General features: G+C 42.9%; 1 protein-coding gene across 18 annotated transcripts in view; it reads right to left on the reverse strand.

Moving 5' to 3' along the window:
* Positions 1-25,599, reverse strand: part of TLK2 (tousled like kinase 2) — a 130,680-nt gene that overhangs the window by 68,898 nt on the left and 36,183 nt on the right. For 5 of the 18 annotated variants that reach the window (XM_008271669.4, XM_008271670.4, XM_051825104.2 and 2 more), the window contains exons 3-6: positions 14,478-14,549; positions 13,744-13,813; positions 12,719-12,762; positions 11,925-12,020 (exon numbers count right to left, since the gene is read on the reverse strand). In XM_008271669.4, coding sequence (XP_008269891.2) covers positions 11,925-12,020; positions 12,719-12,762; positions 13,744-13,813; positions 14,478-14,549 — 282 coding nt within the window. Of the gene's footprint in view, positions 1-11,924; positions 12,021-12,718; positions 12,763-13,743; positions 13,814-14,477; positions 14,550-15,184; positions 15,210-15,465; positions 18,172-24,170; positions 24,276-25,599 lie in introns of those variants that run through there. The other 13 variants (XM_008271671.4, XM_070060509.1, XM_070060512.1 and 10 more) reach the window with 8 other exon arrangements.

The following is a 25,599-nucleotide window of genomic DNA, read 5'->3' on the forward strand; positions in this document are numbered from 1 at the left end:
TAAAAGTCAACATAAAATTAAAAGACAAGATTACCAACAGGTAAAACTGTTACCACTAGTGAAGAAAAATGAGTTAAAGAAAGATTTTTTTCATTAATAAAGATTCTAACGATAAAACTCAACATTTGCAAAGTGTGCAGAAATTGAGACTCTCAAACTGCTAATGATCTGACAATCTGTGATAAACAGCAAACTCCTGGGAATTAAAATTTGGCAATCTATCTAAAGAAAAATGCATAATTACAGAAGTATAAATAAGGTATTTCATACAGCATTATTCCAAGAATACAAAGGTTTACAGGATTTGGGTTAAGTAAATCAACACATGAAAAGGAGGAAATTCCGTAAGCACACATGCATACATCCAGAAAAGGTCTGGAAATGGTCATCCGCTGTAATAACAGCTCTTCTGGAGGGGACTTCCGAACTGGCAACCTTTCGTGATCAATGTTAAGTCTATTTTACCAGGAAAAACTAACATTTTCATTTAACATTTTTAAAACTACTACTTATTTATTTATTTGAAAGGCAGAGTTTCAGAGAGGGAGGGAGAAACAGACAAACAGAGCAAGAGACTGAGATCTTCCATCCGTAGTTCTCTCCCAAATGGCTGTCACGTTTGAGGCTGGGCCAGGCCAAAGATGGGGCCTGGAACACCGTCCAGGTCTCCCACGTGAGTGGCAGAGGCCCAAACACTTCAGTCTCTCCCTGCTGCCCTCCCAGGCCATTAGCAAAGAGCTGGATCAGAAGGGGGGCAACCAGGATTCAAACTGGCACCCACATGGGATGCTGGCATTGCAGGCGGCAGCTTAACCCACTATACCACAACGCCAGCCCCTCATTTAAGATTTTAACACAAATGATACCTACAAAGAAATTCAGTGTTGAATCTGTGAATAGAGTCCTCAAGATCAACACTCTTACCCGACCAAATGCAACAGCTTAAGAAAATTCAGCCTCCAGAACACTGATGCCCAGCACAATGCTCTCATTTCATGAGGGGATCTATCTCTGAAGGTGCAATACTAAAACAATCCACCACACATTCAGTAAGTATCTGCCATTCTCAGAAATACAGCAGGCTAGGATGTTTGCACCAACCTTCCTATGGGAAACAGCCATAAAGACAAGATAAAATATATTCAAAAATATATTATGCATCTAAGGCAGGTGAAAGACGCACCAGAGCCACATATAGCCTAAGAATGAGCACCTACAGACCTTGCGTTTCCCTTTCCTGGGCACCGTGGTCTCAGGCAGATAGACAGCCACAGGCCAAGGCCCACCTAGCGCAGAGGGTTCAATAGGAAACCTTCCTCACTTCAAGCTGGGCCTCCTAAGGCCCAGGGAGAGCCTAAATCTGAAATGAAGAACAACAACTCCCCTATTCTCGGGGGCTGCAAGAAGCTGCCTTGGCTGCACAGGGGTTAGAGGTACCCCTTAGAAATGCTAAGAAAATCCAAATCAATATTTCCTGGTAGTTAAAATGAACAAAATACAAGCTATAAATTCAGTATTTTAAAGTAGTAGCATCACAGAGAGAAAAATCTCTAGGTACTTGAAAGACACAGGTAAAAATTCTCCCTGGAAGAATATATTCATCCTAGATCAGAAAGAAACTTCACAAGTAAGTTTTTAAGAACAATGAGTACACAGTTTAAAAACCAAGCATAGCAGAAATAGTCATGAGCAACAACTAAGAAAAATAACAGAAAACAGAATCAGATTCAAAAGAACTTCTCAGGGCGGGTGCTGTGGCTCACTTGGCTTATCCTCGACCTGTGGTGCTGGCATCCCATGTGGGCACCAGGTTCTAGTCCCAGTTGCTCCTCTTCCAGTCCAGCTCTCTGCTGTGGCCTGGGAATGCAGTGGAGGATGGCCCAAGAGCTTGCATCCCAACACCCGCATGGGAGACCAGGAAGAAGCACCTGGCTCCTGGCTTTGGATCGGCACAGTGCTGGCCGTAGCAGCCATTTGGGGAGTGAACCAACAGAAGGAAGACCTTTCTCTCTGTCTCTCTCTTACTGTCTATAACTCTGTCAAATCAAAAAAAAAAAAAAAAAAAAAAGAATTTCTCATACCAGAATTATCAAACACAGATTAAAAGCACCCATGTCAGGAACAGGCATTAGCCTAGCTGGTGAGATGCCTGTATCTCACACTGGAATGCCTGGATTCAATTCTCAGTTTTTGCTCCTGACTAGTTTCCTGCTAATACCATTTAAGACATCTATGGGGACTGGCACTGTGGCATAGTGGGTAAAGCCACCATGAGCAGTGCCGGCATCCCATATGGGCACTTGTTCGAGTCCTGGCTGTTCCACTTCTGATCCAGCTCTCTGCTATGGCCTGGGAAAGCAGTAGAAGATGGCCCAAGTCCTTGGGCCCCTGCACCCAGGTGGGAAGGCTCAGAGGAAGCTCCAGGCTCCTGGCTCTGGATCTACGTACCTCTGGCTATTGGGGCCATTTGGGGAGTGAACCAGTGGATGGAAGACCTCTCTCTGTCTCTCTCTCTCTCTCGCTCTCTCTGCTTTTCAAATAAAAAATAAATAAATAAATCTTTAAAAAAAAAAAAAAAAAGACATCTATGTACCACATCACAATGCTCAGGTTCCAATACCCTGCTCTGGCTCCTGACTTCATCTCCCTACTAATGTGGATTTGGGAGGCAGTGGTGATGGCTCATGCCAACAACATGGGAGACTCGGACTGACTTCTTGGCTCCCAGCTCCAGCCACTGTGGGAATCTGGGGACTGAATCAGCAAATGGGAACACTTTCTCTCCCTAACTGTCTGCATATCTGTCTGTTTTTCAAATAAATAAAAAATTTTAAAAATAGTCTTACAATTAATTAGAATTTCATAAAAGGAATAGAAGAACAAAGGCAAAGATTATGTTCAAAGAGACAACAGCTAATAATTAATGAGAACTGGTGAAAGAACCCCAACCCAAAGATTCCAAAAGTACAATGAACCATAAGAGGAGAAATAAAAAGATATATCACAGTGAAATTGCAAGGCTGAACCTCTGCCTGTGGCACCAGCATCAATAAGGGTGCTGGTTCGAGTCTCAGCTGCTCCACTTCAGATCCACCTCCCTGCTACTGGCCTGGGAAAGCAGTGGAAGATGGCCCAAGTGCTCGGGCTGCTGCATCCACATGGGAGACCCAAAAGAATCTCCTGGCTCTTGGCTTTGGATCAGCTAAGGTTCTGACTGTTGCAGCCATTTGGGGAGCGAACCAGCAGACAGAAGACGTCTCTCTCGGTCTCTCACTTTCTCTGTAACTGTGCCTCTCAAATAAGTAAATAAATCTTAAAAAAAAAAAGAAAAAAAAGGAAAGGGGGGGGAAGCAAATACCTTTGAAGAAAAAAGAAGCAAACAAAAGCTGGTCTTTTTTTAAAAAAAATTATTTATTTATTTTAAAGGTAGAATTACAGAGAGGCAGAGGCAGAGAGAAAGAGAGAGAATACTTCCATCCGCTGGTTTACTCCCCAAATGACTGCAACAGCTGGAGCTGTGCAGATCTGAAGCCAGGAGCCAGGAGCTTCCTCTGGGTTTCCCATATGGGTACAGAAGCCCAAGGACTTGTGCCATCTTTTTATTTATTTTTTTTTTTAAGATTTATTTACTTATTTGAAAGTCAGAGTTACACAGAGAGAGAAGGAGAGGCAGAGAATGAGAAAGAGAGAGAGATCTTCCATCTGCTGGTTCACTCCCCAATTGGCCACAACAGCAGGAGCTACACCGATCTGAAGCCAGGAGGCAGGGGCTTCATCTGGGTCTCCCACACGGGTGCAGGGGCCCAAGGACTTGGGCCATCTTCTACTGCTTTCCCAGGCCATAGCAGAGAGCTGGATCGGAAGTGGAGCAGCCAGGACTTGAAACGACGCTCCTATGGGATGCTGGCACTGCAGGCAACAGCTTTACCCACTACGCCACAGCACCGGCCCCAAAAGCTGGTTTCTTAATGATAACAATGGGAGGCAGAAGACAGTAATTACATAATATTCAATTGTGTAAAGATAAAAAATTGGGGCCAATATTTTGGCATAGTAGGTTAAGCCGTCACCTGTAACATCGGCCTCTCATATGGGCACCTACATTTCTGATCCAGCTCTCTGCTGTGGTCTGGGAAAGCAGTGGAAGATGGCCAAGTCCCTGGGCCCCTGCACCCACGTGGCAGACCTGAAGAAGCTCTGGCTCCTGGCTTCTGCCTGGCCTGGCCCCAGCTGTGGCAGCCATTTTGAGAGTGAAACAGCAAACTGAGGATCTCTCTCTCCTCTCTCTAACTCTGCCTTTCAGATAAATAAAATAAATCTTTAAAAGAGAGAGAGAGAGAGAGAGAGAGAGAGAGAAACACCAGTGAGGGCCTACCTACTAGCAGAGGAGGCAAAGATGGAACCATTAAAAAAAATCAATTTAAATGAGAACAAGAAATAAAAGGAAAAGGAACACAGAAGAGGCCAAACAGAAAACACATTAGAAGATGATATATCCAAACCAAAGATAATGATAATTATAATAAATCTAAATAAGATAGATGTTAAAGTTAAAAGAAAGATGGTAGATTCATTAAAGGAAAAAAAAAAAACCCTCATGTCTATGATATTTGCCAGAGGTACAGAGAAAACATAACAATGAAAAGTTGACAGTATCAGCCAAGAGCTTTAAAGAGATGAATAGGCATTTAATGATACATAAAGCAAAAATTAACATAAATGTGTGAAGAAGAAACAGGCTACTTTTCACAATCATAGAGGGAAACATGAATACACTTATCTTAGGAATTTATAGAACAAAGAGCAAAAAATTAAAATACAGATTTAAACAGTGTGATTAACAAAGCCAAAATAGTGACTGTTTAGGGATGAATACATGGATGGTTAAACTATAAGGAAAAGCAAATTATTACCACATAAACTAGAAGAGTGGGACAGGCATTTCACATTGCTGTTAAGACACCATCTGCATCACCTACATCCCACGTTGGAATAATGCCCCATTTCCACGTCTAGCTTTCTGATAAGGCACACCATGGGAGGCAGTGAGTGAATACTTGGTTCCTGGCTTTGGCCTGGCTGTTGTAGCAGATAGAGGACAGATCTCTTTCAGATAAATAAACAAACATTAAAAAAAAAAAAAAAAAAAGAAAGAAAGAAAAGAAAAGAAAACACCTTAAAAGAGTGACTACTTCCAGGGTAACCAGGAGAGCCGTGATCAGTGAAGTGCACGTAAGTTTCAAGGGTACTGAAAATAATCCACTTTATACATGGAGTTATTACCTTGATAATGATTTTCTTGAAGTTCTTTAGTGAGGGCAAGATAGAAATATTGTAGGTTTTTAGGTCAAATCCATCTCTGTCACATATTCTGTTTCTATAACTCTTTAAAAATCTAAAAATCACTCTTAGCTTTGCCAGCTGTGCACTGCAGCTGGCAACTCCTAGCTAAAGCAATCTTGTACAACAAAAACAAAGCCGGAGGCATCACAATACCAGATTTCAGGACATACTACAGGGCAGTTGTAATCAAAACAGCATGGTACTGGTACAGAAACAGATGGATAGACCAATGGAACAGAATAGAAACACCAGAAATCAAACCAAACATCTACAGCCAAATTATATTTGATCAAGGATCTAAAACCAATTCCTGGAGCAAGGACAGTCTATTCAATAAATGGTGCTGGGAAAACTGGATTTCCACGTGCAGAAGCATGAAGCAAGACCCCTACCTTTCACCTTACACAAAAATCCACTCAACATGGATTAAAGACCTAAATTTACAACCTGACACCATCAAATTATTAGAGAACATCGGAGAAACCCTGCAAGATATACGCATAGGCAAAGACTTCTTGGAAAAGATTCCGGAAGCACAGGCGGTCAAAGCCAAAATTAACATTTGGGATTGCATCAAATTGAGAAGTTTCTGTACTTCAAAAGAAACAATCAGGAAAGTGAAGAAGCAACCAACAGAATGGGAAAAAATATTTGCAAACCATGCAATTGATAAAGGATTAATAACCAGAATCTACAAAGAGATCAAGAAACTCCACAACAACAAAACAACCCACCTAAGACATGGGCCAAGGATCTCAATAGACATTTTTCAAAAGAGGAAATCCAAATGGCCAACAGACACATGAAAAATGTTCAGGATCACTAGCAATCAAGGAAATGCAAATCAAAACCACAATGAAGTTTCACCTCACCCCGGTTAAAATGGTTCACATTCAGAAATCTACCAACAACAGATGCTGGCGAGGATGTGGGGAAAAAGGGACACTAACGCACTGCTGGTGGGAATGCAAACTGGTCAAGCCACTGTGGAAGTCAGTCTGGAGATTCCTCAGAAACCTGAATATAACCCTACCATACAACCCAGCCATCCCACTCCTTGGAATTTACCCAAAGGAAATTAAATTGGCAAACAAAAAAGCTGTCTGCACCTTAATTTTTATTGCAGCTCAATTCACAATAGCTAAGACCTGGAATCAACCTAAATGCCCATCAATAGTAGACTGGATAAAGAAATTATGGGACATGTACTCTATAGAATACTATACAGCAGTAAAAAAAAAAATGAAATCCGGTCATTTGCATCAAATGGAGGAATCTGGAAAACATCATGCTGAGTGAAATAAGCCAGTCCAAAAGGGACAAATATCATATGTTCTCCCTGATCGGTGACAACTAACCGAGCACCAAAAAGGAAACCTGGTGAAGTGAAATGGACAGTATGAGAAACGGTGACTTGATCAGCCCTTGTCCTGACTGTTGATGTACAACTTAATACTTTATCCCTTTTAGTATTTTTTTTTGTTCTAATTAATACTATTGGTTGAACTCTGTAATTAACACACAATTATTCTGACTTGCCCCAAATGGTAGAGTTAGAAATGTGCCTGGGGATTCCAATTCAATACCATCAAGGTGGCATGTACCAATGCCATCTCAATAGTCCAAGTGATCAATTTCAGTTCACAATTGATCATGATAGGTCTAAGAGTCAAAGGGATCACATAAACAAGACTAGTGTCTGCTAATACTAACTGATAGAACAAAAAAGGAAGAGAACGATCCAACATGGGAAGCGGGATACACAGCAGATTCATAGAAGGGCAGATGTCTTAAACAGCATTCTGGCCTCAAAATCAACCCTTAAGGCATTCAGATCTGGCTGAAGAGCCCATGAGAGTATTTTAGGCATGGAAAGCCAAGACACTCTGGCAAAAACAAACAAACAAAACAAAACAAAACAAACCCTAACTGAAAGATCTCTGCGAGTGGGATCCCAGTGGTAAGAACAGGCCATCAAAGGAGGTACCTTTCTCTGAAGGGAGGAGAGAACTTCCACTTTGACTATGACCTTGTCTAAATAAGATCAGAGTCGGCGAACTCAAAAGGCCTTCATAGCCTTGGCAACTCATGACAAGGGCCTAGGGTGATTACTGACCCCAGAAACAAGAGTGTCAATTTGTTAAGTCAACAACAGGAGTCACTGTGCACTTACTCCCCATGTAGGATCTCTGTCCTTAATGTGTTGTCCAATGTGAATTAATGCTATAACTAGTACTCAAACAGTATTTTACACTTTATGTTTCTGTGTGGGTGCAAACTGTTGAAATCTTTACTTAATATACACTAAATTGAAAATGTAGTAAATAGAATTGAAAATGAATCTTGATGTGAATGGAATGGGAGAGGGAGCAGGAGATGGGAGGATTGCGGGTGGGAGGGAAGTTATGGAGGGGGAAAAAGCCATTGTAATCCATAAGCTGTACTTTGGAAATTATATTTATTAAATATAAGTGAAAAAAAGAAAAAAATTAAAATATATAAAATGTTTAAAAAAAAGTTGACAATGACTTACAACAAACACAACAATATGACTAAATCTCACAAAAGCAATATTCAGCAAAATGAGTCAAACACAAGAATACATACTGCATGATTCCTTTTACATAACGTTCAAAAAATCCAGGTCAGAGTCACCTATGCTGTAGAAATCAGAGCAGTGGTTACTGGCCATCCACGTGACAGAGACAGAGGTGAATGACTGGACTTCAGTGGGGCTGGTAATATTTCTTTTCTGTGCTGGCACAGTTGGTGAGAATTCATTACACTGTAGAATTGTATACTGTGTGTGTGTGTGTCTTTCAATATTTATTAAATATAAATTAATTAAAAATTCAAATACAGGGACTGCTGTTGTGGCGCGGCAGGTAAAGCTGCTGCCTGTGATGCTGGCATCCTATGCAGCTGCTGGTTCAATGCCCAGCTGCTGCTCCACTTCCAATCCAGCTACCTGATAGTGACCTGAGAAAAGCATGGAAGATGCTACAAGTGCCTGGGCCCTTGCCACTCATGTGGGAGACCCAGATGAAGCTCCCAGCTTCTGGCTTTAGCCTGGCTCCCGACAAGGGATACTAATGGATACTTGGGGAAATGAACAAACAGATGGAAGATCTCTTTTTTTTTTTTTTTCTGTATTTCTGACTTTCAAATAAATACATAAAATGTTTTGAAAAATTTAAATATAAGGGGCTGGTGCTGTGGTATAGCAGGTGAGGCCACCACCTGCGGTGCTGACATCCTATATGCGCACCAGTTCGAGTCCTGGCTGCTCCACTTTCAATCCAGCTCTCTACTATGGCCTGGGAAAGCACACAGGAGACCTGGAAGAAGCTCCTGCCTCCTGGCTTCAGATCAGCGCAACTCCAGCCATCATGGTCATTTGGGCAGTGAACCAACAGATGGAAGATCTCCCTGCCTCCCCACCCCCTGTGTAGCTCAGGCTTTTAGGTAAATAAATAAATCTAAGAGGTCGGCGTGGCGTAGTGGGTAAAGCCACTGTCTGCAGTGCCAGCATCCCATACAGGCACCGGTTCGTTTCCCGGTTGCTCCACTTCTGATCCAGCTCTCTGCTATGGCCTGGGAAAGCAATAGAAGATGACCCAAGTCCTTGGGCCCCTGCACCCACGGGGGAGACCCGGAGGAAGCTCCTGGCTCCTGGCTCCTGGCTCCGGATCGGCACAGCTCAGGCCATTGCAGCCAGCTGGAGAGTGAACCAGTGATGGAAGATCTCTCGATCTCTCTCTCTCCACCTCTCTCCCTCTCCTTCTCTCTCTGCGTAATTCTTTCAAATAAATAAATAAATCTTTAAAAAAATAAATAAATCTCAAAAAATTTTAATGTAAATCAAAATTTGTGTGTGTGTGTGTGAGAGAGAGAGAGAGAAACAGACAGAGCGTGAGAGTGAGCGTGCGAAGTGGTGATAACCAAGAATTAAAATAAGGTAAATTAGAGACAGAGAAGTTGGCTCAAAAATGACCACTTTTCCAAGGTCATTTTTGAGCAACAACCTGATGAAAAAACTGCTGATGTCTTGGCAAAGAATGTTCCTAGAAGAGGGAATAGCAAGACAGTGGCTCACAGTGCTCAAGGGACTTCCAGAACGCCAGCATGGCTGCCACGGGTAAGACCAAAGGAGAACAGCTGCAGGTGTAGTCAGGCCCATGGAGGAGTACAGACCACGCAGGAGTTTTAGACTTTTTAAGGACTTCAACAGAGAAGCCACTGGGTAATCTGGAACAGACAGGAGTGGCAGGATGTTTACCTAATTCTATAAAGTCGCTCTGGCTACTACTTTCAAATTAGGAGAGACAAAGGCAAAAACAGACTACCTTGAAGGCTAAGGCAGAGAATCAGAAGGATACTGCGTGTAAGATATGTAAACAAAAATCCAAGTAGCGAGTTGGAAATAAAATTTTCAGGAAAACCAGAACTCAGGAGAAGGGGTGGCAAGTTCATTTATACCAAAAGGCAGATACAGGAACTCATGCAAGCAACTTGGCAGATCTGGCACAGGAGCCATGTGGAAGTTCTCTTCTGATTGCTTCTATTTTCTCAGTAAAATTAAAAAGCAAGGTTATAAACTGAATTAGTAGAAGAAGTACTGCTGGAGGATTGAGGGGGTTGACAAAAATATGAGCTATTTATCAAAGAAAAGGAATTAACTAGAGATGTAGTAGGACTGGCAGGGAACGAAAGGTGCACCTAACATTAGAGGTCATGAACATAAAGCGAGATCAACCAGCTTGTGTGGGTATGTTTTCCTCGAATCATGTTGGACTGCTTAGAGGCAAGGAAAAAGTGAAGAATTTAACTTAATCAAGGCTGAGTCACTCCAGGCAAGTAGAATGGAGAAAAGCATATTGAGGATATACAAATCAGTGAATATAACAGAACCCAAGTTGGAAGGATAAAGAGCTTTTCATGACAATGGAAAAGGCAAATTAAAGTTTGGTTCTCATTTCAAGACCTAATATATACTTACTTATATAATGTTGATGAGGCCCAGTCACATTCATATAACTAACAGAAATATCCCCAGATCATTGAATACATCTCTTTTGCCATGAAATAAGAAGATTCAACCTAAACTAACACACAATAGATGGGTAATCACATCACTAAAAACCAAATGAGAGAAAAAAAAAAAAAAGGATTTCAAGAAGAAAGAGTGATGGACAACATCACAAAATTCCACATATTTGTCCTAACTATATATTCTGCAATCTCATTTAAAAAAAAAAAAAAAAGAAAGTTTAAAACTTAAGGAAAACAGAGACACAGGCCCAAACAGTTATCTAACAAACCTCAACCAAGCCAAACAGATGTGTGCATTAAACACTTTTTACATTTTAAAATATGGCAAGGTTGATAAAACACCAAAAAATTCATGTTATTTTCCTAAGTTTAAGTTATGTTTTCCTAAGTGCTTTACTGATTACAGTCATCTAATAAATGCATGTTTTTACGAGAAAGTAGGGAGAAGAAGTATATTTTAAAACATTTTAACATTACAAAAGTTTAAATCACTTAGGAAAAGAACAAAATTACACAAGGAAAACAACTGTCCTAAACAAAGATCTAGGATGAAAACTCCTGATCTTAGAGACCCTGTTCAACAAAACCCCACTGAAGGCATAATTGACCAGTATCTCTTAAGTTGGGGATCGTAAATGATATCAACAAATCATCCAAAGGCCCTGAATCAAATTAACAAAATTCTATGTTGGCAAACTACAAAATTCTCCAAGTTAGCATTACTAACATTTTGGTTCAATTCTTGGTTGTAGGGGAGCTGTCTGAACATTATAGGATATTTACCAGCTTCTCTGGCCTCCACCCTGCAGGTGCCCACGGTACCATCCCACAGCCCCTAGCTGTGCCAACCAAAAATGGCTCCATGTATACTGGGGCAAATGTCCCATATGGAACAAAACTGTATCTGACTGAGAACCACTAACTTAGGTATAATGTATTAAGACCTTCAGATCTCACTTACTGGCTAAAAACAAACCTATCTCTAATCTATATAGCTTTTCTATATGACTGAGTAACCCCCAAAGATAATTCAAACACAAGGGACAGATCAAATTTTAAAAAGGAAAAAAATAGTTATAGGAACATTACCATTTTGCAGAGATAAAAACCTAATGTTTGGATTGGAATCATTTCCTTGACAGCCCACTAAGCCATAGGCTTGGAGGCAATTTATTATGCTAGTAAGGTCAGCTTTTGTAAATAGTTAACTTACTTGCACATCAGCCTTCTCCTATCTAATTCATAAAACTTTCCCCATTCCTCTGATCAAAGAGGCAAATGTGAATCATAACCTTTCACCTCCTTCCTGGATGGTAAATAAGGCTTTTCTCTTCTCAAAAATAAATAAATAAATAAGAAGTTAATTTACTGACACATACGTGAATGTAAGTGATTCACTGATAATATTATGCACCATTGTCCCTAACGCCTTATCTCCCATGGATAATTAATGGAAGAGAAACTTTGCTTGAGTGTTCCTGAATTTGTCTCCTACAACAGGTGTCAAATGTCTCCAGGTGATTGCTTACCGGTAAGGGATTGGATAAGGAATGTTGCGGTGAGGATCGTGCAACTGGTGGAACACTTCTGCCAGGGCTGGTTCCTGGCCCGCTTCCCCCAGCAAACTGGCCAACAGGGAAAAATGCATATGAATAATTCAAAACAGTACTATGCTTCAGATAAGGAGAGTAAAAGTTTAATGCACAAAACAGGTATTATATATGGCCCCATTAAGTTAATACATGTTACTCTAGAGAGAAAACACCACATAAACCAAATTCTGGTTATCTTTTCAACGAGATTTTTAAGAAGGAACTCTAGGAGAAATACACGAAACCCAGCTAAAAAGCTGAAGATACACATGGTTTTAGAAGGACATGAGAGAAGAATGTTTTTGCTTCTGGTCTCAAACACACACAGCAGAAACATAGTGGTACAGTGGATGTTAGTGTCTCTAGTTACCCCTAATGATGGGTCAGTGAGCTCACTACATGTTCCACCAGGCCAAAGAGAAAGGGACAAAAAAGAGTTCAAGTCATTCCACCTCAATCTTTGTAAGACTCAAAACCTGGTATGGCCAACAAAAAAAATCAGCTCATTTGTGAATCTTATATCATCACAGACAAGACACAAAATAAAAAATTCAAATTTAGGAAATCAGCAGGAGTTTCCTCTTACTGACAGAGGGAGCAGCATTAGACTGATGAAGACGGGGAGGAAGGGGATAAAAGCACAGGAAAAGCAACACTGCTTCCTAAACAAACACGATTTAGGTTTTTAAAAAATCATTACAGATTTTTCTTTCCCCAAAAATGTAACTTACCTCAAAGTAATCACTAATTTTATGTCCCCTAGGAGTGCCTTTCCCTGAAAATGAAACCAAAGTAAATACAGTTTTCCAATGGAGACGTACAGCGCTCATTCACTTAAGTATACTGTATACTCCCTGTAACTATAAACACTGCTACAAATTCAGCGTCGGCTTTCCTATTAACAAATGAGATAAAGCATCAGCACCCTAAGAAAGACTATTTCCTCCATGTATGACAAAATCAGCAGCGAAAACACTCACTTGCCAGTAAGATTATCTTTCTTCTATAAATATACTAACAAAATTTGTGCCATAATTATCAATCAAAATAAAACTTATCTACGATTCACATCTCAATCTAAGAGAACAAAGAATCCAAACAATCCCACAATGACTAAGGCGTTGACTCTATTTCAAGCAAAACTTCATATGGCCTTGTCACTTGGGTGAATTTTCTTCCTTCCCAAAAGACAAATATGAATTATATGTAGTTTAAAAAAAAGTATAATGAAAAGAGACTTGGATTTCCATTCCATCAAGTCAAACCATTTATTCTTTCTGTGATTACATAAAAATATTTGGCATCACAGCCATCATATTTACAGACTTTTTCTAGTGGCTCCAATGTGCAACTAAGTGACCGCCACGGAAGAAGAGCAGGTAGAAAGGACAGCAATGGAAAACAAAACCACTTCTGGCTCCCTATTCTAACAAGTCACTGATCTAATGCAAGATGCAGTAAAAACTGCAAAGTTTAACCTCTTTTCATATATTACGTACTCAATCTGAAGAGAAACCTGTGGTGAGACGATTGTTCACGTACAGCAGGGAAAACAAGAGTCCCCAAAGAACTGACTGTTTTGTCAGGTGTATATCAAATGGCAAGTTTATAATAAACAGCCTGATATTCCCTTAAGATTCACAAGCCTCCTTTGTTAGGAATCCCCATACATAAGCCAATTATTTAGAGTAGGTTAGAAAACTCTATCTAAATACATAAAAATTTGGCATTTTTATTGGTGTGAAATCATGACTACCTTGGCTAGTTTCATATGGTTCAGCTTTTCTTTTCCGATTTCGCTGGTCATTCTGCTTTTTCTCAGGAGTCTGTTAAACATCATACATGTCACAATTAGCATTCTGGCAAATTTTTCACATTAGGAAAAAGAACATGTACAAAATACCAGATACCTAAAGAGATATAACTGGTACAGACAAGAACAGAGTAAAAGAACAGAGGGTCTAGAACCAAACCCTCCAAGCAATTTTTGGCAAACACCTTAAATATGTTTCAATTTATTCATCTTAAACCAAAGTTGCTCCAAAGCAAAAAAGGGTATTTTTAGATTTAGAACCATATTCATGCATCTAGGTTATCTGCCTATTTAAAAAAATTTGATCTCTCATTTAAGCGGGAAAAACAAAACAAACCTTTTCAAATTCTACTACTAAAGTCAGTGTCTCATTCTGTTGAAGTATTAAAAGGTATTAAAATTTAAGGGCACCTAAGGTAATTCAGCCAGAACTGCAAATTTCTGCAGGCACCTAAACCAAATTTCTGAGGGTACCTAAACAGAGAGGAGACCCATACACAATTATAATAAAAACATATCAGGGTAACATCACATCTGTACAAATGCAGACAGCACACATCTCAAAGAGAAGCCATGCATACGGACTCCAGAAGCACCCCTAGAGTCACAGTGCTGTCTTTTTAATCCCGACAAAGTTTGGGCATGTGAAAAGTCTTCCCATACATGTAGCTTCTCACCTCTACTTCTTTATCGCTCAAGGACCCGACGCTGCACAAGCTCTGGTTGGAAGACTCACTATTCAGTGGCCCCTGGGGGAGAAGAAAAAAATCAAAAGAAATTTTAATTTAAGATGAAAACAAAACTGAGAAAGAAGTTTGTTGATTTTGATGTCTAAGTAATAAGGCCAGAAGCCAAGAGTTAACTGCATCTCCTCCAAGGCAACTTAAAAGAACTACTGCACTGCGCCCTTCGTGTTAGAATCCTCTACTACAAACACTCTACTCATTTCCTGCACAAACTCTGTCCTCCTGTGCAGATTCTCCCTCCTAGAGTACCTCCACATGTTCCGAGTTCCTTCTCATCCCCCATTCTCTTTGCTGAGACTAAGGCCCAGGCAAGTACCACTGAAGACATGGAGGGTGCTGCCTTCTTTTGCCCAACCCGTGTGTGTGGCAGAGAGGCTCTCCAATAGGCACAGCCCCCTAGGAACACTGAGGACCCAACACCCCCTTTGCTCATCTCACGGTACAGTGGTTGCACAACAGAGACAAGCCAAGAGGCCCTCAGGCTGCTGACCTCTCTCCTCCCCTCCCAGCACTCAGCGATCCCCCACAACAGCTTGCCTCTGTGCCACCTCCACTCCCAACACCACCCCCAGAACCCTGGTGCAGATATTTTGCCTAACGGAAGAAGCAGGAAAACACCGTATCCCAATGGACCTGACCTCATTTGCCATAGTGTATGGACAAATTTAACTCTAATGGAATCTTCAAGAACTGTGGAAGCTGTGGTGAATGGCAATTGGAAGACGATGTGTGGATGTAATGAAGACACAGCCTAGTCTGTAAGCTAGTTTGCAGGAGGGCACCGGGTCACAATAGAGAAAAGGCTGTCCTCTCCTCTCTCCCTGCCCCAAAGGTCAGACAGAACACAAATCTAAGACCTCAGAAACTCTTCCTTCTGAGGAGTCACAATTTTGATTGGATTAGTTACAGAGAAACTTACAGTCCAGGGCATTGTTGAAAACAATGGAACAGCTGGGCAACAGAATTTAACAGCTGAGAATGCTTAGAAAATGAAGAAGTCAGACCAGTACCATCGTCATCAGTCATCCAGGTTGACTGCAGGCGTAGCTGAAAGTGTGCGGGTGTCATGGTGCAGCGGGTTAGGTTCCTGAATCCCACATCATAATGCCTGGAATCAAGTACTGACCATGGAATTCGCTTCTGACCATTTCCTGCTAATGCACGCAGGGGCAGCAAAGGATGGCCCAAGTACTTGGGTTCTTGCACACACGTGGAAACCCAGGAGTTCCTGATTTCTGGGCTCAGCTTAGCCCAGCCCCAAGCTGTTGCAAGTATTTGGAAAGTGAACCAAAGGATGGAAGAACTATCTTTTGTTTCTCTCACTCTCTCTTTCCCTGTCACTCTTTCAAATAGATAAGTAAATCTTGAAAAAAAAAAAGTTGCCTCACTGAGGAACGACATCAGGGGGTGAGGATGAGGAAGTGGGGGTAGAACAGGTTTCACAAAAGTAATCCAGTTAGTCTCTAAACAAACAGATAAGTAAATAACATTAACAAGCCCAAGTGGTTAAGACTCAAGACCCAGTATTGATGCAATATACCATTTGGTTTCTGGAGTGAGCATTTAGCCTAACATGCCTAGATTGGATTCCTGTTCTGGCTCCTGACTCCAGCTTTGTGCCAATACAGACACTGGGAGGTAGCAGTGATGGTTCAAGTAATTTAGTTCATGTCACCCATGTGGGAGATCTGAACTGTGTTCCCAGCTTCTGGCCCTGTCCTAGCCCCAGCCATTGCATACATTTAGAGAACCAATGAATGAGAGTGTGTTTTCTCTCTCCCTATCTTTCTCTCAAATTAAAAAAAAAAAAAAAAAAAAATACAGTTTCCAACAAAAAAGCATGAAGTATACAAAAAAAAAAAAAAAGGAGTAAACTACAATCTATACACAGGGGAGGAATAAAGCAAAGAAACTGCCTGTCAAGAGTGATCAGACATTGGAGTAAACAAAAAAATATTTCAAAAGAGCCATTAAAAATATGTCCACAGAACCAAAGGAAAGAATAATTAAAGAAATAAAGGTGGGCCAGCGCTGTGGCTCACTAGGCTAATCCTCCGCCTGTGCCGCCAGCACCCCAGGTTCTAGTCCCGATCAGGGGGCCAGATTCGGTCCCGGTTGCTCCTCTTCCAGTCCAGCTCTTTGCTGTGGACCAGGAAGGCAGTGGAGAATGGCCCAAGTGCGTGGGCTCTGCACCTACATGGGAGACCAGGAGGAAGCACCTGGCTCCTAGCTTTGGACTGGTGCAGCGCGCCAGCCATAATGGCCATTTGGGGGGTGAACCAACGGAAGGAAGACCTTTCTCTCTGTCTCTCTCTCTCTCTCACTGTCTAACTCTGCCTGTCAAAAAATAAATAAAATACATCTTTAAAAAAATGACAATGGGATACCACTTCATACCTACCAGGAAGGCTAGAATCAAAAGTCAGAAAATAAAAAATGCTGGCAAGAAAGTGGAGACATCAGAATCCTCAATACACTGCTGCCAGTAATGTGCAGTTGCTTGAAAGAACAGCCAAGCAGTTAGTTTCTCAATTAACCATAGAGATACTATATGATCCAAAAATTCCATTCCCAAGTTTATACCTAAGAGAAAGGAAAATGTACACAGAAAAAATATGGACACAAATGCACATAGCAAATTCACAAAGCCAAAAACGCTATGCCAACCCAAAATGTGTATCAAACTGACAAACACAATGTTGTATTATCCGTATAATGGATTATTCTGCCATAAAAACAAAAGTACTGATACAAACTACAAGATGGATGAACCCTGAAAATATTTTGCCATTGCGGCCATCTGGGGAGTGAACCAGTGGATGCAAGGCCTCTCTCTGCCTCTCTGTAATTCTGCCTTTCAAATTAAATTTAAAAAAATCTTCTTTTTAAAGTGATGTGTACAGATACAAAGATTAAATAATTTATCTGTTGTTAGCAATTACTAAATATGAATTAAAGTGTAAAGTAAATGTGGTGGAGACTGAGCAGATGAAACATTAATGTAAGAGGCACAGGAATTCCTTTGGTCTTTGGAAGTACAGCATCCCAAGTTATCATAATAAGATTAAATTTAAATACCAAGGACACATGAGATACACTTTCTGTTTGAAAAGAGCTCGGGGCTGGTGTTGTGGCACAGCAGGTAAAGCTGCTTTCTGTAGTGCTGGCATCCCATATGGGTGCTGGTTCAAGTCCAGGTGCTCCTCTTCCGATCCAACTCCCTACTAATGCTCCTGAGAAAGCAGTGGAAGATGGCCCAAGTGCTTGGGCCCCTGACATCTACTTGGAAAAGCAACTGTTATCTAAGAACAGAATTATAGCATTTTGGGGAGCACTCTGTGGCGCGGCAGGTTAAGCTGCTGCCTGCAGTGCCGGCATCCCATATGGGCACAAGTTTGAGTCCCAGTTGCTCCACTTCCAATCCAGGTCCCTGCTAATATGCCTGGGTACGTAGGCACCTGTACCCATGTGGGAGACCCAGAAGAAGCTCCTGACTCCTGGAGCAGAGGCAGGCAGAGAGAGAGAGAGAGAGAGAGAGCGCGCGCGAGATCTTCCATCCACTGGTTCACTCCCCACTTGGCCGTAATGGCTGGAGCCGCGCTGATCTGAAGCCAGGAGCCAGGAGCTTCTTCTGAGTCTCCCACACAGGTGCAGGGGCCCAAGGACTTTGGCCATCTACTACTTCTTTCCCAGGCCATAGCAGAGAGCTGGATCGGAAGAGGAGCAGCCAGGACTTGAACCAGTGCCCATACAGGATGCAGGCACTGCAGGTGGAGGCTCTCCCTGCTATGCCCCTCCAACACCAATTTTTATGCTGTACTGCAATTATACAAGATGTTCATATTGAAGGAGAGGTGAAGAGTACATGGATGGAACCTCCTTGTACATCTTATGCAAATTCCTGTTTATCTTTAATTATAATGAAATAACTAAGTTTTGGGGTTTTATGTATTATTTGTTAACATAAAGTAATAATAAATAACAAATACTTAGGCAGCACTTGCCACATGGGCCAGTTATTCTTTATCAGCACATTTCATCTTTGTAACAACATGTTATGGGCTGAACTGTATCTCCCAAAACCCATATTGAAGCCCTAATCCCCAGTACCTCAGAATAAAATTGGACAAGGGCAGCGCTGTGGCACAGCGGGTTAACACCCTGTCCCGAAGCGCCAGCATCCCATATGGGTGATGGTTTGAGACCTGGCTGCTCCAGTTCTCTGCTATGGCCTGGGAAAGCAGTAGAAGATGGCCCAAGTCCTTGGGGCCCTGCACCCATGTGGGAGACCCGGAAGAAGCTCCTGGTTCCCGGCTTTGGATCGGCTCAGCTCTGGCAGTTGCAACCAATTGGGGAGTGAACCATCAGATGGAAGACCATTCTCTCTCTCTGCCTCTCCTCTCTCTGTGTAATTCTGACTTTCAAATAAATAAATAAATATTTTTTTAAAAAAAAGAACACAATTGGAAATAAGAACTTTTAAGAGGTAATTAAACTGAAACGGGATTCTTAGGATGGGCCTCAATACAATAGGACTGACGTCCTTAAAAGATGAGGAGATCATGGGGCTGGTGTTGTGGTGCAGCAGGTCAAGCCACCAGTTGAGTCACCTGCATCCCATATCAGAGTATCTGGTTCAAGTCCTGGTTATTCTGCTTCCAATCCAATTTCCTGCTAACATACAACCTGTGAGACAGCACATGATAGCTCCAGAGCTTGGGGTTCTTGCCACCTATGCAAGATCTAGGGTATGAAACAGTTGCTATTATTATAGATAATAACAGATAAGTGAACATAAGTTAAGCAAACTCACCCAAGATCACACAGTCTTTACAAAACAAAGCTAGAACCTGGGCCAGGAAGATGGTACAGACCAAACTCATGTGCTATACAATATTTTGTTTTGTTTTAAAGATTTATTTATTTGAAAGGCAGAGCAACAGGTGGAGGGGGTTGGAATGGACAACGATGACATAGAGAATCCACTGGTTCCCTCCTCAAATAAGCACAATGGCTGGGGCTGGGCCAGGCTAAGGCCAAAGTCAGGAGCATGGAACTCAATTTGGGTCTTTCATGAGAGTGGCAGGCACCCAAGCACTCAGGCCATCTTCTACTGCTTTCCCAGAACCAAATGATGCGTCACATCTATGACAGGGATCCCATAAGATTATATCGTCCATGCCATTACAGCCATCTCAGCTTATGTAAGTACACTCTCTGATGTTCACACAACAAAAATGTCTAACAGCACGGACATATTTCTCAACATGTCTCTATTAAGCCAGGCCTGACTATATATGTGCACATAAGCATTCACCTACACTGACTTCATCCATTTGTACTACTATAACAGAATACCTGAAACTGGGTAATCCAAGATCAAGACATTGGTAGGATAGGTATCTGGTGAGGGTCTAGGCCCTGATTCCAAGATCATGCCTTGAAAGCTCTGTCCTGGGGTGAGTGTTGTGGTGCAGAAGATTAAGCAGCAGTCTGCAATGCTGGCGTCCCATTTGGGTGCCGGTTCCAGTCCTGGCTGCTCCACTTCCTATCCAGCTTCCTGCTGATGTGAAAGCAGCAGAAGATGGCCCAATACTTGGTGCCTGTCACCCACGTGGGAGACCTGGACAGAGTTTCAGGCTCCTGGCTTCCACTTGGCCCTCACCTGACTGTTGCAGCCCTTTGGGGAGTGACCCAATGGATGGAGGATCTCTTTTTTTTTTTTTTTTTAAGATTTATTTACTTATTTGAAAGTCAGAGTTACACAGAGAAAGGAGAGGCAGAGCGAGAGAAAAAGAGGTAGTCCATCTGTTGGTTCACTCCCCAACTGGCAGCAATGACCAGAGCTGCAACAATCCGAAGCCAGGAACCAGGAGCTTCTTCCCACACAGGTGCAAGGGTCCAAGGACTTGGACCATCTTCTACTGCTTTCCCAGGCCACAGCAGAGAGCTGGATCAGAAGTGGAGCAACCGGGACTCAAACTGGTGCCCATATGGGATGCTGGCACTTCAGGCCAGGGTGTTAACCCACTGTGCCACAGTGCCAGCCCCCCCCACAAGTCTGCCTTTCACATTTTCACATCTCAAAAAAAAAAAAAAAAAAAAAAAAAAAAAGAGCAAGCAAACTGTGCTCCAGAAGAAAGGAATGCTGTGTCCCCACATGATAGAAGATGGAGGGCAAAACAGGACCAACACTATCCCCACAGAGCAGAAAGGAAAGGGCTGAACTCCTATCATGTCATCAGCCTTTTCATAAGGCACTCAATCCCAATCACTGGAGGAGCCCTCTAATCACCTTTTAAAGCCCTCAACGTGGGGGCAGGTGGTATGGCAGAGCAGGGAAAGCCACCACCTGTGATGCTGGCATCACATTTAAGCACTGGTCCTGGCTGTTCCACTTCTGATCCAGCTCCCTGTTAATGCACCTGGGAAAGCTGTGGAATGAAGCTCCTGGCTCTGGCCAGTGCTGGCCATTTGGAGAATGAACCAGCAGATGGAAGATGGCTCTCTCTCTGTCTCTCCCCACCCCACCCCCACTCTGTAACTCAGCCTTTCAAATAAATAAAATAAAGCTTTAAAAAAATATATTTAAAAAACTTCAAAGGCCTCACCATGCAATATTATAACATTCACAATGCTCAAATTCTGGAGGGGACACAATCAATCCATAGCACTGATTCTAGATTAGTGAATTTTTAACACTGAACTTGTCTAGCGTTCCTAGAAAAAAACCACTGTGACCATTTGCTACTATTATTTTAGACATCTATATATTTACAAAGGAGATTGGATTACACTTTTTTTTTCATATTTGTCAGGTTTTATTATCAGAGTTGTTTAATGTAATTATTTAACATGAGAATTTACTATCTCTTAGAAGTTTAGGAGAAATCTGGCCGGTGCTGCAGCTCACTAGGCTAATCCTCCGCCTGTGGCACTGGCATACCAGGTTCTAGTCCCACTCGGGGCGCCGGATTCTGTCCCGGTTGCTCTTCTTCCAGTCCAGCTCTCTGCTGTGGCCCAGGAAGGCAGCGGAGGATGGGCCAAGTGCTTGTGCCCTGCACCCACGTGGGAGACCAGGAGAAGCACCTGGCTCCTGGCTTTGGATTGGCACAGCACACTGGCCGTGGTGGTCATTTGGGGGGTGAACCAACGGAAGGAAGACCTCTCTCTCTGTCTCTCTCTCTCTCACTGTCTAACCCTGCGTGTCAAAAAAAGTAGTAGTTTAGGAGAAATCACCAATAACTAAAGAGTGATTTCTTGCCCTCTTAAGGGGGTAGGGGCCAGTGATATGACCTAGTACGCTAAGCCTCTACCTGTGGCGCCGGCATCCCATATGGGCACTGGTTCAAGTCCTGGCTGCTTCTCTTCTGATCCAGCTCTCTGCTAATAGCCTGGGAAAGCAGTGGAAGATGGCCTAAATGCTTGGGTCCCTGCATCCACATGAAAGACCTGGAAGAAGCTCCTGGCTCCTAGCTTCAGATAAACTCAGCTCCAGCTATTGCGCCCATTTGGGGAGTGAACCAGCAGATGTAAGACCTCTCTGTCTCTCTCCATCTGTCTGCAACTCTGCCTCAAATAAATAAATAAGTAATTCTTTTTAAAAAGGGGAGAGTAGGGGGAAGTCATTTTATAAAGTACTCAATTTTTCCTTGGTTATGGGTGTCTATTCCAATTTTCATCATCATGTTTTTCTATTGTTTAAAATATTTATTTATTTATTTGAAAGTCAGAGTTACACAGGAGAGGAGAGGAGAGGGGAGAGGAGAGAGGAGAGAGGAGAGAGGAGAGAGGAGAGGAGAGGCAGAGAGAGAGAGAGAGAGAGAGAGAGGCAGAGAGAGAGAGGTCTTCCATCCGATGGTTCACTTCCCAATTGGCTGCAACGGTGGGAACTGCGTCGATCCGACCCAGGAGCTTCTTCTGGTCTCCCACACGGTGCAGGGGCCCAAGGAGTTGGGCCATCCTCTACTGCTTTCCCAGGCCATAGCAGAGAGCTGGATCAGAAGAGGAGCAGCTGGGACTCAAACCAGCACTGTGCCACAGCGCTGGCACCTATGTTTCTATTGTTTTTGAGTGAAACCATCCACCTGAAACTTTCACAGAACACACAATATAATCAACAGTACCCAACTTACAGTATTTGCTCTATGTAGGTGCCAAATACCTTTTGTTATATCCAGTTTACTCCCCTCCATATTTCCCTTTGTTTTCTAATTCTTCAATTCTAGGTTTTTTCTTCTAAATTTAATTTACTTATGCTTTTATTTAGTTGAAAGGCAGAGGGATAGAAAGAAACAGAGATCTTGCATCTATTGATTTACTCCCCAAATGCCCATAATGTTAAGGGTAGGCCAGACCAAAGCCAGGAACCAGGAACTCCATTCTGGTTTCCCATATGGGTGGCACAGATCAAGTACTTAAGCCATCAGTTTGCTGCCTCCTGTAAATATGCATCAGCAGGAAGCTAGAATAAGAAACTGGGCTGGGACTCAAACCCAGCCCATCCAATAAGGGGTGCAAGCATCCCAATGGCATCTTAACCACGGTGTCAAATGCCCACCCCGAGAATTTTCTTATGCCTGCATTCTGCAATGTAATTGTTTCTTCTTGTTGTTTCTTTAAGCTTTTGTCCTCTTTTTTTATTTCTCCTAAACCTTACATGAATGCTAAATTCTTATTCTTGTACTTCTTTGTCTACATTATGTAAGTTTAATTGTGTCATGATTTGTCTTATTTTCTAATAGTCTGCTAATTGATATTTGATAAACAATAGCTACTTAGGAGAATGCTTTCTGACTCTTAACAATGCTAGGGAGAGGGGCTGGCGCTGTGGTGCAGAGTGTTAAATCCTGGCTTGAAGCGCTGGCAACCCATATGGGCGCCAGTTCTAGTCCCGGCTGCTCCTCTCCCAATCTAGCTCTCTGCTGTGGCCTGGGAAAGCAGTAGAAGATGGCCCAAGTCCCTGGGCCCCTGCACCCATGTGGGAGACCCATAAGAAGCTCCTGGCTTCTGATCGGCACAGCCCTGGCTGTTTCAGCCATCTGGGGAGTGAATCAGCGGATGGAAGACCTCTCTCTGTCTCTACCTCTCTCTGTAACTCTTTCAAATAAATGGAAGGAAGGAAGGGAGGGAGGGAGGGAAGGAGGGAGGGAAGGAAGGAAGGGCGGGCAGGAGGAAAGAAAAGAAGAGAAGAGAAGAGAAGAGGAGAGGAGAGAAGAGGAGAGGAGAGGAGAGGAGAGGAGAGGAGAGGAGAGGAGAGGAGAGGAGAGGAGAGGAGAGGAGAGGAGAGGAGAGGAGAGGAGAGGAGAGGAGAGGAGAGGAGAGAAGAGAAAAAGAAAATACTAGGGAGAGAAAACTTCCTTAGAAGAGTCACCTGCAGCCTCACAAACAAAGCTAGTAAAAAGTTTGTAACTAAGTAAGACACTTCTGTAAAAGACTCATTTTCTACTCCATCTTTTGAACTGTTTACCATGTCTCTTACTACTAACGATTTTCAGGAAGTAGAGGTAAATATTTGCTGTAGAGGTCAATATACTGCTTGAGAAGCTTATATCCCACATCAGAATCCCTAGGGTTTGAACACTGGCTCTGTGCTCCTGATTCCAACTTTCTGCTAATACACACCTTGGGAGGCAGCAAGTGATGGCTTAAGTACGTGGGTCAGCCATCCAGACTCAGCCATCGAAGACATATGAGAACGAACCAGCTCATGAGAGTTATCTCACCGTCTGTCTCTTCACCTCCCAAATTAAAAAAATAAATAAATAAGTTAAAAACCAAATGGGCAGTTTAAAGAATGGACAAGTGTCAAATTTCTTGTTTTAAAAAAGTACAGGGACCAGCACTGTGGCGTAGCAGTTAAAGCCACCGCCTGCAGTACTAGCATCCCATATGGGCACCAGTTCAAGCCGCGCTGGTTCAAGACCCGGCTGCTCCTCTTCACATCAAGCTCTCTGCTATGGCCTGGGAAGGCAGCAGAAGATGGCCCAAGTCCTTGGGCCCCTGCACTTGTGTGGGACACCCGGAAGAAGCTCCTGGCTCCTGGCTTCGGATCGGCAAAGCTCCGGCCGTTGTGGCCAACTGGGGAGTGAACCAGCGGAAGGAAGACCTCTCTCTCTCTCTCTCTCTCTCTCTCTCTCTCTGCTTCTCTTCTTTCTGTGTAACTCTGACTTTCAAGTAAATAAATAAATCTTAAAAAAAGAAAAAAAAAGCTATTATTTTGGTTGAAGATGGCAGAATAGGGAGCAAGCTTACTGTTCTAGTCTAGGGGAGTTTAAAAAAAAGTGGAAAGAACAGAGTCTAAGGGAAGAGTTAGGAAGAAAATGGCAGAGGAAACTCCATGCAAGTTAGAGGGACACTATAGACCTATGTGGAGGGTGTAGACATGCACAACTCAGGACCCCAGCAGCTGACAGCCTCAGCACCAGCTTTGGAGTGAGGTGAGACCAGACTGCAGCAGCCCAAACCACTGGCGAAAAGCTGCAGGAAATGCCTGGTAGGAATCTAGCTGGGAGCCCTGAGGGGGACAATGAACCTGCCAACCTAAAGGGAAAAAAGGGAGACACGTTTCTCTCTCCTCAACCACCCAGCGCACTGGCATCCTGTAACCAGCGCAGAGAGGGCAGGTGCCATTTTGGACAAACATAACTGCTACACCAGCTTGTGACTGTGTGCCCAGCAACAAGCTGAGAGGAGACACCTGAGTCTGGCTGCGAGCACTGACAGGCAGCTGAGTGCTGGTTACTGTAGGAGCCTTCTGTGCTGGGACTGTGACAACACTGTGGCTGCATGGGAGGGTGCAGGGTGTGGCTGGGACTGTGGGCAGTCACTGTGGGCAGCTCCACGTGCTCAGGGCACCCTGATTACCTGGTGAGGGTCATTACTGCAGGATCCATATTTACACCAAAGACTGCATGGATCCTTTGTATGGCTCTTGTGGAAGCGCAGATGAAAAGTGTATCACTGGGGCTAGTGCCCAGCACTGGTCTCCTCTGAGGAGAACAGGTGAGCATGAGACTATGACAACAGAGCAGAACAAATCTCTCCTCTGGCC

Source organism: Oryctolagus cuniculus, chromosome 17 (assembly GCF_964237555.1).
Source record: "Oryctolagus cuniculus chromosome 17, mOryCun1.1, whole genome shotgun sequence".
Lineage (NCBI taxonomy): Eukaryota > Metazoa > Chordata > Mammalia > Lagomorpha > Leporidae > Oryctolagus > Oryctolagus cuniculus.